Here is a 15,674-nt window from a genome sequence, read left to right as displayed (position 1 = left end):
CCGACCGTATCTTATGACCCAGCCCTGAAAGCGTTGCTAAAAGAGGTCGAAACTAGCTTTGCTGATCGACTCTCACTTGTGATGGAACCAATTTCTAAACAAATTAATGAAATCAAGCTGGTAATGGAGACTGTAGCTCAGAGGACGGACCAAGCCCTGACCCAGACGGCGGCTTTAAAAGACGACGTTAAGCTCCTCCAGTCTGAGAACAGCAAAGTACAAAATAAAATCCTTGACATTGAATTTCAGCTACGGAGCTCCAATTTGAAATTCAGAGGGCTGGAGGAGGATTTTACAAATGGCATGGATCTTTCTGCCTTTCTTACTGACTGGCTGGCAAATGAGCTTCAGTTGCAGGAAGGTTCACCCATAGCCATTACTAAAGCATACAGAATTGGCGCCAAAAATAATGAGAGGCGGAAGGGGCCGAGGGATGTGGTGGCGATGTTTGCTGACTGGAAGATAAGGAAACAAATTCTAGAAACAGCCAGAGTGAAAAGATTTCTGACCTACAAAGGAGCGAAGATCAATGTCTTCACAGATCTCCCCCCTGAAGTACTGGAGAAAAGACGGCAATTCAAAAGTGTGACGGAAGGTTTCAGAGCTGCCCAAATTGATTACAGCTGGACCCGCTTCTCAACGCTTCGAGTCAGTACCAACGGACAGATTCGCTTCATCTCTACACCTGATGAGCGTCGCCGCTTCATGCAGGAATTAGGAATTGAAATCGCCATGGAAACTGAAGCGGGCACACAGCGGAGGAAGCGTAGCATGCCCTTATCACCACAGAAGACCAGCAAGATGGCTGCCCGTGATGCCTGACCGAAAAAGATGATGTTCTGAATGTCATTTATGCTTGAAGTGGAATGTTTAAAGCGATTAATAACCACTCGCGTCTAAAAGGGGGTGGGGTGGGATTGAATGAGGGGTTTTTTGCCGTTTGTTTTTTTTTTCTGGCTCCTCCATATAGGCAGTCCTTTCTATTGGTCTGTAACCGAGGCTCAGAAGAGCTCTACTTGCTCTGAGCTTCTGAAGACTGCCTAGCAACGGGATAACCTTTACTTCTTTAGTGAAGTTCTATTAGCTTTTACCTTAATTGCCCCATCAAATAAATACCCCAGCTGGTTTTATAGTGATTGATCATCTGGGAGGGGAGCTTTCACTGTGACTGCAAACCTAGCTGAGATTTCCCCTTTCCTAACTGATTAATCCCACTCTTCCAATATTAACTAACTCTGATATAAAATCCTGTGCTTCTATCAACTATCTGATTGATTTATTAAAAATATATCACAATAGAGGAGGGGGGGAAAACATAGGAAGTCTTCTTAGTAATAATTAAATTTTGTGGGTTTGACTTTTATTGATGAACATATGGGGCACTAGAGACACATAGTTAAGTATTCATAGTTCCTGTAGGGAAAACCCAATAGTATCTCCAATTGATTAATTATATATTAAGTATGGTTGTTGGGGGTTTTCCGGGCTGTATTGCCGTGGTCTTGGCATTGTAGTTCCTGACGTTTCGCCAGCAGCTGTGGCTGGCATCTTCAGAGGTGTAGCACCAAAAGACAGAGATCTCTCAGTGTCACAGTGTGGAAAAGATGTAGGTCATTTGTATCTACTCAGGAGGGGTGGGGTTGAGCTGAGTCATTCTGTAAGAGTTTCCCAGGGTGTGGAATGCTAATGGCGGGAGGCTTCACTGTATCCTGAGGAGGTTCTTTTGCATATGGATTGGTGCTTGATGTGCTAATCTTCTCTGCAGGGCTATTGTCGGGTGTGGAGTGTTTTGTTGGCCTAGTGTTTTTCAGAACTGGAGCCCATGCTCTGTTCATTCTTAAGGTTTCTTCTTTCCTGTTGAAGTTTTGCTTATGCTTGTGAATTTCAATGGCTTCCCTGTGCAGTCTGACAAAGTAGTTGGAAGTGTTGTCCAGTATTTTGGTGTCCTGGAATAAGATACTGTGCCCTGTTTGAGTTAGGCTATGTTCAGCCACTGCAGATTTTTCAGGTTGTCCAAGTCTGCAGTGTCTTTCATGTTCTTTTATTCTTGTCTGGATGCTACGCTTTGTGGTCCCGATGTAAACTTGTCCACAGCTGCAGGGTATACGGTATACTCCTGCAGAGGTGAGGGGGTCTCTGCTGTCTTTTGCTGATCGTAGCATCTGTTGTATTTTTCGGGTGGGTCTGAATACTGCTTGAAGGTTGTGATTTTTCATAAGCTTTCCCATCTGATCAGTAATTCCTTTGATATATGGCAAAAACACTTTTCCTGTAGGTGACTGTTTTTCCTTGGTTGTTTGATTCATCCTGGGTTTGATTGCTCTTCGGATTTCATTTCTGGAGTAGCCATTTGCCTGAAGTGCGTGGTTTAGATGATTAATTTCCTCATTGAGAAAGCGCGGCTCACATATCCGTCTTGCACGATCCACTAATGTTTTCATTATGCCTCTTTTCTGTCGGGGGTGGTGATTGGAGTTTTTGTGTAAGTACCGATCAGTATGAGTTGGTTTCCTGTAGACCTTGTGACCTAACCGAAAGTTTGCTTTGCGGATGACCAAGGTATCCAGGAATGAGAGTTTTCCCTCACTTTCTTTCTCCATTGTGAATTGTATGTTCAGGTGGATGTTTGACAGCAGAGACCCTAAGCTAATTGGCAATGGCTGCGCAAACCGGACTACATGTTGTCACCCAAAATTTGAGAGGGCTCAATAATCTTGTAAAAAGAAAAAGAGTACTATCAAAATTAGCAAAACTTAATGCTGATGTTGTTATGATTCAAGAAATTCATCTGCATGCGCTGTACGATGACGAACTCAAAGCCCCCTGGATTAAAATGCAGTTTCATGCGAAGGGCTCCTCGAAGGCACGAGGAGTGGCAATACTGTTATCCAAACAGAATCAGTTTGTGCACAAGGCTAGTCTAAAAGATCCAAGGGGAAGATACATATTCATCAAAGGCTTGCTGAATGATCAGATGGTTACCTTAGCCTCGCTTTATGCGCCTAATGCAACCCAGATAGATTTCTTAACGGACACATTACAGAAATTACAGGACTTTCAGGAGGGACCAGTGATAATAGGTGGGGATCTAAACTATATAGTGAACCACAAATTGGATAAATCATCCTTTAACCACACTACTACTAAGCCCGAAAAGAAGCTTTACTCTGAGTCTTCTGACTCGAAGCTATTGTCACTCTTCAATCACTTCCACCTAACTGACGTCTGGCGGGAGAAAAATGGATTGCTTAGGGATTACACCTATTACTCCTCCCGACACGATGTATACACGAGAATCGATTACATTCTTATGTCACCTGACCATATTGATAAGGTGAGCCGCTCAGAGATAGGTAGCATAGAGTACTCAGATCACGCCTGGGTGGACTGTAGGGTGCACCTAACCTCAGAGTATCCTAAAGAAAAGTACTGGACCTTTAATAAAAACCTCTTACTTAGCGACAAAACCACTGAAACAATAGAACAATATATTAAACAATATCTAGAGGAGAACCAAACAGGACAAACTTCAGCCCAAATGGTGTGGGATGCACTCAAAGCTGTGCTGCGAGGGAGATTGATAGCGCTTTCAGCGTCTCTATATAAAGCAGAAACAAGCCCTGATGGACAAAATTAGCAATCTAGAATGTCTACACAAAAAGAATGGTAGTAAATGGATTTATAAACAACTACTGCATGAGCGCAAATCACTAGAGGCACTAGAATCACAGCAAATCCAGAAAAATCTTTTATACTTAAAGCAAAAATACTGGTACCACTCCCCTAAATCTTTAAGATACCTATCATGGAAAGTAAAAGACAAACAGATTAACAGGCAGATCAGGCTTATCAAAGATTCTAGTAATCGGGTACTCACTAGTCCTACTGAAATCGTAAAAGTGTTTAGAGACTTTTACGCCAAATTGTATGCGTCAACCAAGCCAGACAAAGAGAAAATTAAACTTTATCTCTCCAAACATAAGAACATTAAAAAATTAGCAGAAGCCCACAAAGTGATAATGGACAGCCCTGTCTCCAACGTTGAACTCCTCACAGCCATTAAAAGCTTGAAACGTAATAAGGCCTCGGGGCCTGATGGCTTCCCAGTAGAATTCTATCAGAAATTTGCAGCTACATTGCATCAGCCCTTGCTTTTAGCTTGTAATGACATCTTTATGTCAGGCACCTTACCCGGGACGTGGTCAGAGGCAAACATCACCTTAATCCCCAAGGAGGGCAAAGATCTTTCAAACCCTGGCTCATATCGGCCGATATCGCTTCTAAACGTAGACTACAAAATCTTTACTTCAATTCTGGCAAAAAGGCTGAACTCCTTTATAGGGCAATATATTAGTAGAGATCAAATTGGCTTTATCCCCGATAGAGATATTTCAGAAAACATTTATAAAGCCTTAAATATCTTGACTCATAGTAAACATTACAATCAACAACTACTGTTCCTATCCCTAGATGTGGAAAAGGCATTTGACTCTCTTGAGATCACTTATCTAACAGAGCTTCTATCCCACATGAATTTTGGTTCTGACTTTCAACAGGTAATTCAAGCCATTTACGACTGTCCCCGGGCAAAAATTAAAACCAATGGTGTCTCCTCACATTCGCTCACCCTTTACAGGGGCACCCGCCAAGGCTGTCCTTTATCCCCCATCCTCTTTGCTCTAGCGGTCGAGCCCCTAGCTGAAGCTATACGAGCCAATGAGCGCATCCAGGGTATAAAAATCAATAACACCACCCTTAAATTGTGTCTCTTTGCGGACGACATCTTACTGTTTCTCTCTCATCCTTTGAAATCTCTAAAGCACCTCCACGCAGAACTAGATCAATTTGAACTAATCTCAGGGCTAAAGGTTAACAAGAACAAGTCGAGCTTACTCCCCATAAATTTGCCAGATCTCTTGAGCAGCAAGATCAGACAGCTCTTCCCGTACCATTGGGCTCAATCTCACCTACATTACTTAGGCATAAATATCCCCCAGAACCCAGATCACCTGCTCCAACTGAATCACCAACTGATAATGAAAGACATTAAGAGCGCAATATTCAAATGGAACAAACAAACGTTATCTTGGTTTGAGAGGTACAATTTGATTAAATCCTTCATCCTGCCAAAACTAATATTCCTTTTCCGAATGATCCCAATAGATATCCCCCATCACGTACTGGGACAATGGCAAGCAGCTCTTAATAGGTTTCTTTGGGATCATAAGCGTCCCAGAATAGCTTTCAAGATCTTGAGGACCAAACGCTGTAATGGGGGATTCAACTTCCCTGACATTGGTATGTATTACACAGCAGCTAGGCTGACGGATATAGCTCAAATCCTACATCACAACACACACTTTGACTGGATGGATGTGATGCATCCGCAACATCAAACCCACTCAATTGGTGAGCTGTTCTGGACTCATACCACCCACCGTCCCGCCTCGCCGAGCAGGGGCATCTTCCTCAAGGCGCTCTTGAAGGTATGGGACAAGCATAAATCTAAACTGATCCCTAAAATCTCCAGATTCTCGCTAGTGACTTCGCATGAAGGGGTACCACCCCGAGATAATAGCACAGTCTCAACATCCTGGGAGAGCCTTAGGAACAAAAGGTTGATAGATATAGCATCTAAATCTGGCATCTTAAGCAGGGCAGAGCTAGCCTGCAAATTAGGTAGGGAAGTCCCGTGGTACCTCTACTTTCAGCTAACCTACTTCGTGCGAAGCCTGGAGATAAAGCAAGTCTTTTCCAAATCTACGACGGAGTTTGAGATGGTTCTTGAACCCAACTCACTCACCCGCAAAGGACTTCTGTCCAAAATCTACAACTTGCTGATAAACTCCCATACTAAGCAGAATGTGACATTGAAAGATAAATGGCAACTAGATTGTGGGGTGGACATCTCACAATCTGATTGGGAACAGGTCTGGTCCTCCAAATTATTGCGCACCCCGATCATCAATACCAAACTGCAAAATTACAAAATTCTCCACAGGTGGTATCTTACCCCGCATCAGTTGGCAAGAATATATCCCAGACGGTCCCCTCTTTGCTGGAAAGGTTGCGGTGAACAGGGGACCTTTATACATGTATGGTGGGGATGCCAGTCCATTCAAGGATTTTGGCGCACGGTTTTCAATGAAATCGCAATTATCACCTCCCACGTTATCACACCTAGCCCTGAACTAGTCTTTCTGGATATCTGGACTGATTCCACTATACCACGCCAACGGAGGGACTTGATACGTACACTCCTGAATGCTGCCAAGAATGCAATCGCAATCAAATGGAAGTCACCTATCCCCCTGGGCCTACATATGTGGTATAGGATGGTGTGGGACCATCTTATAATGGAAAAAATAACTGACAGGGTGCAACTTAGTACAAACCCAATGAAATCTTCTGACTTTGCTGCCAAGTGGTTCCCTTTCTTAGATCATCTAGCCAGAAATGAGCTGTTAGCATCGCAGCTGCCCTTTCAGGAAATCTTACAACCAGAAGTGTGAGGTCAGGGGGCCATTGTGATACAAGAGTAGTCACGTCAGCTTGCTCATGAGATGTAATTCAACTAATACCCTTTCCTGTACTTTCGCAGTTTGTGTAATGTATGTTAGATAGAATATATATACTGGAAATAGTTTCTTATGTCCCAGTTATACTATGGAAATAGTTTTGTATATTGTTATCTGGTATGTTCTCCTACAGTTGATATTGTTATGACTTGTTGTTAATATTAATAAAAAGCTTTTAAAAAAATGAATCATTAGCTCATTAAACTCTTGTATACTTCCCTTTTAGGCAGATCCATCTTGTAAATTCGTCCTGGGCCTTTTTTCACCCCTTGCTGATCCTTCTTCACCCGGGTCCTCGTGGGCTGCTGTTTCTTCATCTGCTGCTGCTTCTTCCATTTCTTGCTCTCCCAAATCTTCTGTTTCAATTCCCAGCTGATTAAGTAGTTTCTTTGCTTCATTAGTATTTCGTGCCATAAGTCTTTTTCCCTCCTTAAATATAATTATTGAGGATGGATATCCCCATGTAAACTTTACATTGTTTGCATATAACTTTTGAGCATAGGGTTGCATTAAGCTCTTTCCCTTTAGCGTTTCCTGGCAAAAGTCCTGTCTCACCCAGACTCTTCTCCCTCTGAAATTCAAGTCCCTGTTCTTTCTTAGTTCTTTATATATTTGTTGTTGTAGTTTTTCTCTTGAAAATTTTATGATAACATCGCGAGGGGCCCCTCCCCTCCTCCTACTTTGCAAGCGATGTGCTCTCTCTATATCCTTGGGTGTAACATTTATTCTGTTGTCTCCCAGCCATTCTCTGAGTGTTTCTTCTAGGCTTTTGGCAGAGATCTCTTCAGAAATCCCTGCCAATATTAAATTAGCCCTTCTGTTATTCAGACAGTTCATTTATCTGCTGGTTTAGTTGAGCAATCCTCTGCTCATTCTCTATAGCAAGCCCTTTTGCAAAGAGAGCTGTTTGCTTAATTCCTGCTATTTCCTTTCCAACTTTTGCAACATCTTCCTTAATAGACTTAATTTCTTCACTTAATTTGCTTTGGAATTCTAGTACTGTATTCTGAAGGCTTGTTATTTGTTCCGAGAGTTCCCTTACGTTTTTCGCCATCTCTGCTGGCTAATTAGGAGGGTATGATTAAGCTATTTGCAGCTCCCGGGCGTTTCCTCACAGGAGGGTTGTAAATAAGAGCATCTTACCGAATTTCAGGCTCGGAGATGAGTCACTTCTAATTCTCCTTCCACTCTTATTTAGTTTTGGCTTGCTGGAGTTGCCCTATTTACATTCTTTTAAGCTATAAATCTTTAGTGCAAAGGAGAGGTCGGAGTAGAGCTGCTGGCTGATTTAGCGCATGCGTGGAACTCTCTACTGAAGCTCACATTCCAAGTCTAGTAAACTTTACATTTCAAGCAGCAATTTAATGGGACTGTGTTGCCCAAAACAGCAAGGCTGGTGGGAGGGAGCATTTGGTGAAGAAGCCCTGTCTTGAATCCAGATGGCTAGCTACCCATTATGATGATTGCTCAGTATTGAAGGAATGGCATTCTGAGCATACTCAGGCGTTCTCTTTTAATGCTTGGCTTATTCTGAAGCTATGTTCTGCCTTAAAAACAGTCTGTGCAACTGAGCTCTAGAGCAAATAAATCCCTGATTGAATTGACAAATTATCTTCTTGAGAGGATGGCAAAATAGTCAATTCTGGATTTCCCCCAGAAAAGTATACTTTACTGACCTTGGTGGACCAATTATCAAACTTCTATACAAAGCAGACTCATGTGTTTGTTATTCCACAAATGAAAAATGGGGGTCTGAGGCTTGCAGTTTGCCAAACCTCACTTGAGTGACTAAGGTGGGATTTCAGCCAGGGATTTCTCGGCTCATGCTTTTGGGGTAGACCTGTACCACAGATATCATTAGTGCAAGGGTAATTCCCTTGCCTTAGGGAATCCTACATACCCATGCCAAATTGCCAGATCCTAGGATTTTGAGATTTACCATGGCCGTTAAAGTAGTATAAAGGTGATATAAATGAGGTGTAGATATTTATCAACGTTAATGCTGCACTAGAAGGTAATCTCTTCAGCAATTCAGCAAAATAACATAAATATACTGAGCTCGTACGTCTGAGCTATTTTGTGTCCAAATTCCCTGGTTTTCTAGAGTTGTTGTTGTTATTCAAATTTCACACAACACAGTCAATAATAAAGATCACATGTTATCATTGATTGGCCTTGCTGAGCTGATACAAGTTTCCACTAGAGACCTAAGTATCAGCCAGGTATCAATGTAAAATGTACACTGTTCCAAGTAATGCCGTCTTTTGCAGTTCTGTAGGTGTTATATCGGAAAGCTGCAGTTTTTCCATATAAATTGCAAAGTTTTTTGAAATAGTTCCCAGTGCCCCGATGACAATGGGGACTTCTGTTGTATTCTTCATCCTTAGTCGAGTGGTTTCTATTGTCAGATCTCTATATTTAATCATTTTTTCTCGTTCTTTTTCTTTGACTGTGGCATCCCCTGGAATTGCAGTGTCAGTTAGCCAAACTTTTTGATTTTTTTCCACAGCTGTTATGTCTGGTGTATTATGTTCAAGGTGTCAATCAGTTTGTATTCTAAAATCCCACAAGATCTTGACTTGTTCATTTTCTAGCACCTTTCCCACCTGATGTTCACATGAATTCTTTGATACTGGCAAATTATACGTTTTACTCAATGACCAATGAATCAGCTTTGCAACCCTGTCATGTCTAGCTTTGTATTCTGTCTGTGCAATTTTTCTGCATTCAGAGATAAAGTGGGACACAGTTTCATCTTTTTGCTGGCAAAATCGACATTTTGGATTTTCACTGATTTTTCTGAATTTTGGCTTTCAGAACATTCATTTGCAATGTTTGTACTTGTGCTGCAAAGATCAGGCCTTCGGTTTCTTTCTTACTATGACTATGACTATTCAAAGGCTTGCTCGTTTCCAGAGCTTGAAATACCAGCTGATGTAAATCAGAATTTCCAAGCTGACTTCAACAGAGCAGATGATTTGGTCCTCCGTGCTTAGATAGATTCCCCCATTACCTGTTTCAGGCTGTGATTAAGCCGTGCTTAGTACATAAATGTTTGAGCATTTGGGTAATGAGCTTTCATTAAGTTCCCCTCAGAATAGAGAATAGAGAGAGTGTGTGTGAAGAGGTGGGTATCTTCTAATCTCACCCCTCATCTATCTGCTTGTGTTCAAATTGGATTCCAGGCCTATTAGGAGGGGAAAGTATGCCCCCAGAGACTTTCAGTCTTCCTTTTTTTTTTTTTTTTTGGAACCCATTCGCCTTTATTTATTTTTAAACCAAACAAACAAACAAACAAACAAAAAACAATGTACAGAAGTAAAATAGAACAACAACAAAGTCTTAGTGAACTATATACAATAAACGTCATGCCAATATAGTTAAAACAAAGACAACTAGCATTTTTTTTCCAATTATTTGATAGTCGTTGCTTCAAATCTGAATAACAAAAAGTAAATGCTTAGGTGGAGAGTGATTTGTATTGGAAATGAATTCAATGAATGGTAACCATTTTGCAATAAAATCAGTTTCTTTCAAATAGTGTTCATTTCAGTCTTCCTTTGAAACATAATAGGTTAGGGTTAGGTTAGGGTTAGGGTTCCAATAGGTTATCATTTAATGAGAGCAAGGAAGAGGAGGCCTTTATCTTACTGTGCTATTGGATTTTTAATCCCTTGGAACCAGGGCTGGTTACAAGAATTTTGTTACCATAAGCAGGTGCACCACTGAATCCCAGGAGCATAATCAGTGCCCCGGCATTTAGGTAGGACCCAGCCTGGTGATGGCATTGGTCTGAGAGGCCATGCTGGGGTTGTGGAGCAGACTTCCTGAAAGGCATCCCAAGATACTACAGCATTACTTCCAGCTGTGTTACTGGAAATGACATAACCATGTTGCTAGACAATCTATAACATCTCATGGCACAGTGATGTCACTTCCGGTTACACAGCTAGCAGAGACATCACCGGATGTTGTTTTGCCCTTCCCATCCCCCCCCCGAGCAGCAGTAGGGAACAAAGATCGATGGTGGGAGGTTGCCAAAGCAGGCAACTGGTCCAACCTAGGCTATACCCATCACTGCCACTGGTAAGCAGGAAAAAGCAAAGCCCCCACTGTTCTGCTAGCACTCCATGGACTTGGTTCAGAGCCAGCTGGTAGTAGGGTGGCCTGAAAGTTGATGAAGGGATTTTGTCCATTACTTTCTCCTGTGCTGCTGCTGACTGGGAGCAAGCAGAGCACCCAGAGTGTATCAGTACCCTCATTGTGCCATCCCAAATTGGCTATACATGTCTGTCCTGTGGCCCCAGGAGCACACCCCTAAGCATGTCCAGAATGCAGATCAGCACTATGGTTAACTCTTATAACCGGGGTCTTTTCCTATATATACTAGGCTGCACAGCAAGCATGATAACAGGACTCTTAAACAATTACTGAGGAATGACAAACAACACTTATATATGATAATGGGTTTGATTGCTATCAAATAAAACAACCAGGGAAAATGGCTTCAAAAACACAAACCAGAAAATACACTACAACAAATATGAAAAGAAAATGAGGATGTTAACATGTTAGGCTAATCCCAGCTCACAAAATAACCATAACAAACATTGATACCATTAACTATCCTAACTATTCCTAATGATCCTAAAATTGTACTGTATGTCTAATAAAAACATACAACCTGTCCTGTAGGGTGCATTTCCTAGCTGATGATGGAAGAAGCTCTCTGAGGTGGTGAATGGGCAGATATGCACATTGACCATTCAGTTAGAGCATACACCTACTTGCACTTACTTCTACTTGTACACCCTGGCCTACTTTACTTATTCTGCCACACCTTTGCCCTTCCCTTGCACTTGCACACACACCTTCTATTGGACTAGTATGCTTATACTAAAACGTATATGCGTAATATGTAACTGGCAGTGATTATTATGGATACTTGGTACATTTCTCGTCCTGGATGGGATTGTGCTATGCAATTCTAGAGCTGATTGGTTTTTAGGGATGCAGCACGAAAGTTAGGGGGCCCAAAATGGATATGTGGGGATGGACAAATGTTTGAGGAAAGAGAGGAATATGGGCAACAAGAAAATTAACGGGAGGCAGGTTTGTGTGATAAAGATGTTCATCTGCAAGGGACACTACTTGAATAATGCCACCCACTTGATAAAAGGCCATAAACTGAGCGGTGGAGGATGAAGGAAACAAACTTATTGCAGTTTGCTTGCCCTTTAAGGGTTAGATACACAATTAAGTCCAGGGTGATAGAATTACATAAAAGTAACTAAAATAAACACTAAAACTAATCACATTGAAAGAACAAACATCCTATTTGGGTTTAGCATTGGATCAACAAACAGGTAAATTCATCCAAGATGCTAAGACCATAAAAGACTGTGAAGGAAGCAATGGCCAGGGGTGGGGGTGGGGGAGTAAGGCAGGGAAGAGTCAGTTTGCTCCACACAGCCAGTTTTGTACTTTCCCCCAAACCCTTTGCAGCTTTAATATCTGTTCATGGAGTGAGTCCATATACGGAAATCAAAGCTCATTCTATCTTTTGTTACCTTAGAGACATCACACAAGCAGATGCTTGGAAAGAGAATGAGCCCTGATTGGTAACACAAGTGACTTTTTGAAACAAGACAAAATGGGTTAAGTGGCCAACATTTTCAGAGTATTGAAATACTGAAATCACAGCCCTGAAAGAGTTCTCCTTCCCTGTCAGTCTATGGATGACAGGCCATGGCAGATGGACCCCTGTACCCTCGCAGCAAGAAATCCACGGTCTTGGTTGAAAGGCTTTTATTCAGGAATCAGTTCAAATTCACAGATATGTCCATAGGGTTGCTCAGAAGGAAAGCAAGCAGTTAAGCAGATTGACAGGAATACTTAAAAGTGTGAAATCCATTCTTCTTACAGAGCACAATTACTCGTTCCCCCTCCCACTAGTAAAACATAACTTTCTGTGCAAAACAGTCTTTGGTACTCCTCACATAGTTTACATACCCAGTCTAGACACTAGGAAGGCATAAGATTAAAGCTGAAACACAGTGATTCATGAGAACGAACAGTTTACAAGGTCAGAAGCCCTGGGAGCTTCAAAGCAGTTAGGTAAGGCACCTGCAGCTTCAGTAGGCCTGGGAAAGCAAGGCAATTATGACACTGGAAATGTGACATCAAGATCACATTACAGCATCAAGTAATGGTTCACAGCAACAGCTCAGCTTAAAATAATGGCATGGATGAGGTGCAGACATGACATTCCCCCTGAAACATTTAGATATGCTTTCATATGATGTGACAGGAAGATGTTGTGCCTTTTCCCACCAGCCACAGACAATGGACATAGCTCTACTGCATACTGGCATGACAAGCATTTCCCCTGCCCCAAGGAACCCTGGGAATTGTAGTTTTTGTAATGAATGGAGACCAGGAGTCTCCATTAGACATCTGGCACTCTCTCTTGAGTCCAGTTCCCAGAATAACGGCAAGGAAACACACCAAGTGGTTGCATCACCACACAAAGAATTGTCTTTTGCTGTAGAAAATTAAATGAGCCACTGGATTAGCTATACACTGAACAATTTTAATTCTGATTATATACACAACAGGACCATTGAAACTTTGGCCTCTAAATCTGGGTCTCTACCCCCATCCTCTGTCATACAATCTGAAGTTGTGCCCTTGAAGTTATTTGTGTTATTTAACCTCCACCCTCTTTTTTCCCTGCCTTCTCAGGAGAGCACATTTTATCTTTCGCAGCCTGCTCGGGGAGCGAGTCAATTGTGCAGCTGCTGATTGAAAACGGTGCCGACACCCGAGTAAAAGACTCCTTAGGTATGAAATCTTCCAAGGAGTAGAGTCTTGTGGGGAATGAACTTTGGAGAAGAATGTGCTTCCATGGATTCTCTGCCCTGTGGTCTTCTACTTTCTACTGTCAGTATCTGGGCAGGAGGGGGAAGGATGCTAAAAGGAGGGAGTCTAAGAGCCTTGCTACAAGTGACATTTTACACGTGAAGGATAAAGGATCATTTTCGCAAGTCTTTCTGGGAACTGAAGTTCCTCTCCCCCACCCCTTTTTCTTCTGTTCCTTCCCCTCGCTGCCTGAAGAGACAGAGAGAGCCTACGGCAACATCAGCTTTTGCAAATCATCTTGCTGGGGGGGGGGGAATGCTCCGGAGAAAGCTGAGAAAGTTGCAGCTGCCTGCCCCAAAGATCATTGAGAGCAGGCTGGAGAAACGATTTGCAAAAGTTGCTGTTGCCGCAGGCTTTCTCTGTCTCTTCAGGCAGTGAGGGGAAGGAACAAAAGGAAAAGGGGTGGGGGAGAGGAACTTCAGTTCCCAGAAAGACTTGCAAAAATGATCCTTTATCCTTCACATGTAAAACGTCACTTGTAGCAAAGCTCTAAGTAACGCTGTCCAGTGCTCTGTGATAGCTTGATTCTTTTTGTGGGAGAAACTAAGATCAATTTGTAATACTGTCCACGGAACCAAATAATAATGGTTTTTCTGAGACCGCACCTTTCATAATGCAAGAGACTAGGGGGTGGATTGAGAGGTATTGCATGTTTGAACATATGTATATATGTGCCATCAAATTACAACCAACTTACAATGACCCCAGCAAAGGACTTTCAAGACAAGTGAGAAGCAGAGATGGTTTGCCCTTGGCATGTTTGAATACTTACAAATAAAAAAGTGTGGTGTCTGTGGGATATTTACATGGTAGGGATTCATCTAGACTTTTTCTGTCATGGGTTGCTAGCCAGTGGTGGGAGTCTGGGGAAATGGGGGGTATCACTACCATGCCAGCGTTATGCTACTTTCAAGGGAAGCCTGGAAGTGACATCAGTCCTCTCTAGGAATTGATCGAAACTCTGCAGTTTTACCATAGAGTTTCAAGCTATTCCTAGAGTGTATTGATTTCACTTCTGAGTTTTCCTTAGAAGTGATGTAACACTGTTGTATAGATGGCAACTTAAAATGTTTTTTCCTTTTGCCAATTGCCAGTGCAACATCAAGAAATGGGAGTTGGGGGCAGGAGTTTCCATTCTCCCACCAGGAACCTGGCACCCCTAGTAAAGACTATATAAATATACAGGGAGGGTTTTTTAAATGCAGGGAAACCTTCAAACAAGCAACCCTGCATGCTGTAGGAGATGGCACAGTTTCCTCCATTTGGCTATAAGCTATAAGCCCCTATGGCGGTGTCAGGATAAGTTCCCATCAGGCTCTCAAATGCATAAGTTCATCACTCTGATTCAGGCTCTAAATATATGCAGGGCCCAGATCAGGCCTGTTTTGAGAAAAAGTGTGTTGGCTTGCTAATCAGGCACGACGGCAAGTTTATTCCCGCTCTCTTGAGGAGTGGCCTTGGGAGCCTGTTGGGGCACAGCTTCAATCAGTTTCAGTTAGTATTTCCATATTTTCTCATGCTAGTATCTGAGCCATGACTGGCTCCTGGCTCTGGGGCTGACACAGCTAGGCCTGAAAATGGCTGTCTGCCTGCACTGTGAATCCTCTCTCTAGTTACTATCTGTATACCAGCATGTGAGGGAGGGCTTTTGCTTCCATGCCTTACCAACAAGATGTCGAGAGTCATCTCTGGCATGGAATGGACTCCTGTTCTAAAGCCCTTGGGTAAGAGCTGCGGTCAAGAAGCCAAGTCAGAGATGCAAGTTAGCCAGCATGAAGAATTTTAGCCAGTTAGTTTATATTTAGTGATAGCCAGCCTTATTTGTTTTGTGCTTGCCTATGACCTGTTGAAGAGCGGTTCCTGCTTAGCACATGCTGCTTATATTTTGAATCCAATAAAACTTAAATATATTTTACCTGCCTGTGTCTGGAGTTGCTTGCTGAATGTGTGCACACCCCCTCGGAGAGAACCTAGAGGCTGAAGAGCCTCAAGCGGGACCAGAACCCTCAGGAAGCTCCTAGGGGTCTTGGGGTAGCTGTGGCTCAGCGCTCAAGCATGGGAACAGGGGTCTCTGGGTCCAGACCCTACCCCACAGGCACACAAGCCGTTCACACTCTTTGCCACCCAGGCAGGTAAAGGCCAGGAGTCCACCACCACATACGCTCGACCTGTCTA

At 42.6% G+C, this 15,674-nt stretch overlaps 1 protein-coding gene across 1 annotated transcript in view; it reads left to right on the top strand.

The window, feature by feature from the left end:
• Window positions 1-15,674, top strand: part of LOC129345827 (transient receptor potential cation channel subfamily V member 6-like) — a 186,260-nt gene that overhangs the window by 100,617 nt on the left and 69,969 nt on the right. Inside the window, exon 5 of the mRNA XM_055003072.1 lies at window positions 13,323-13,421. Within this exon, the coding sequence (XP_054859047.1) occupies window positions 13,323-13,421 (99 nt within the window). The remainder of the gene's footprint in view (window positions 1-13,322; window positions 13,422-15,674) is intronic.

Source organism: Eublepharis macularius, chromosome 18, assembly GCF_028583425.1.
Source record: "Eublepharis macularius isolate TG4126 chromosome 18, MPM_Emac_v1.0, whole genome shotgun sequence".
In the NCBI taxonomy this organism is placed as follows: Eukaryota; Metazoa; Chordata; class Lepidosauria; order Squamata; family Eublepharidae; genus Eublepharis; species Eublepharis macularius.
This window is presented reverse-complemented; position numbering and strand designations above follow the sequence as displayed.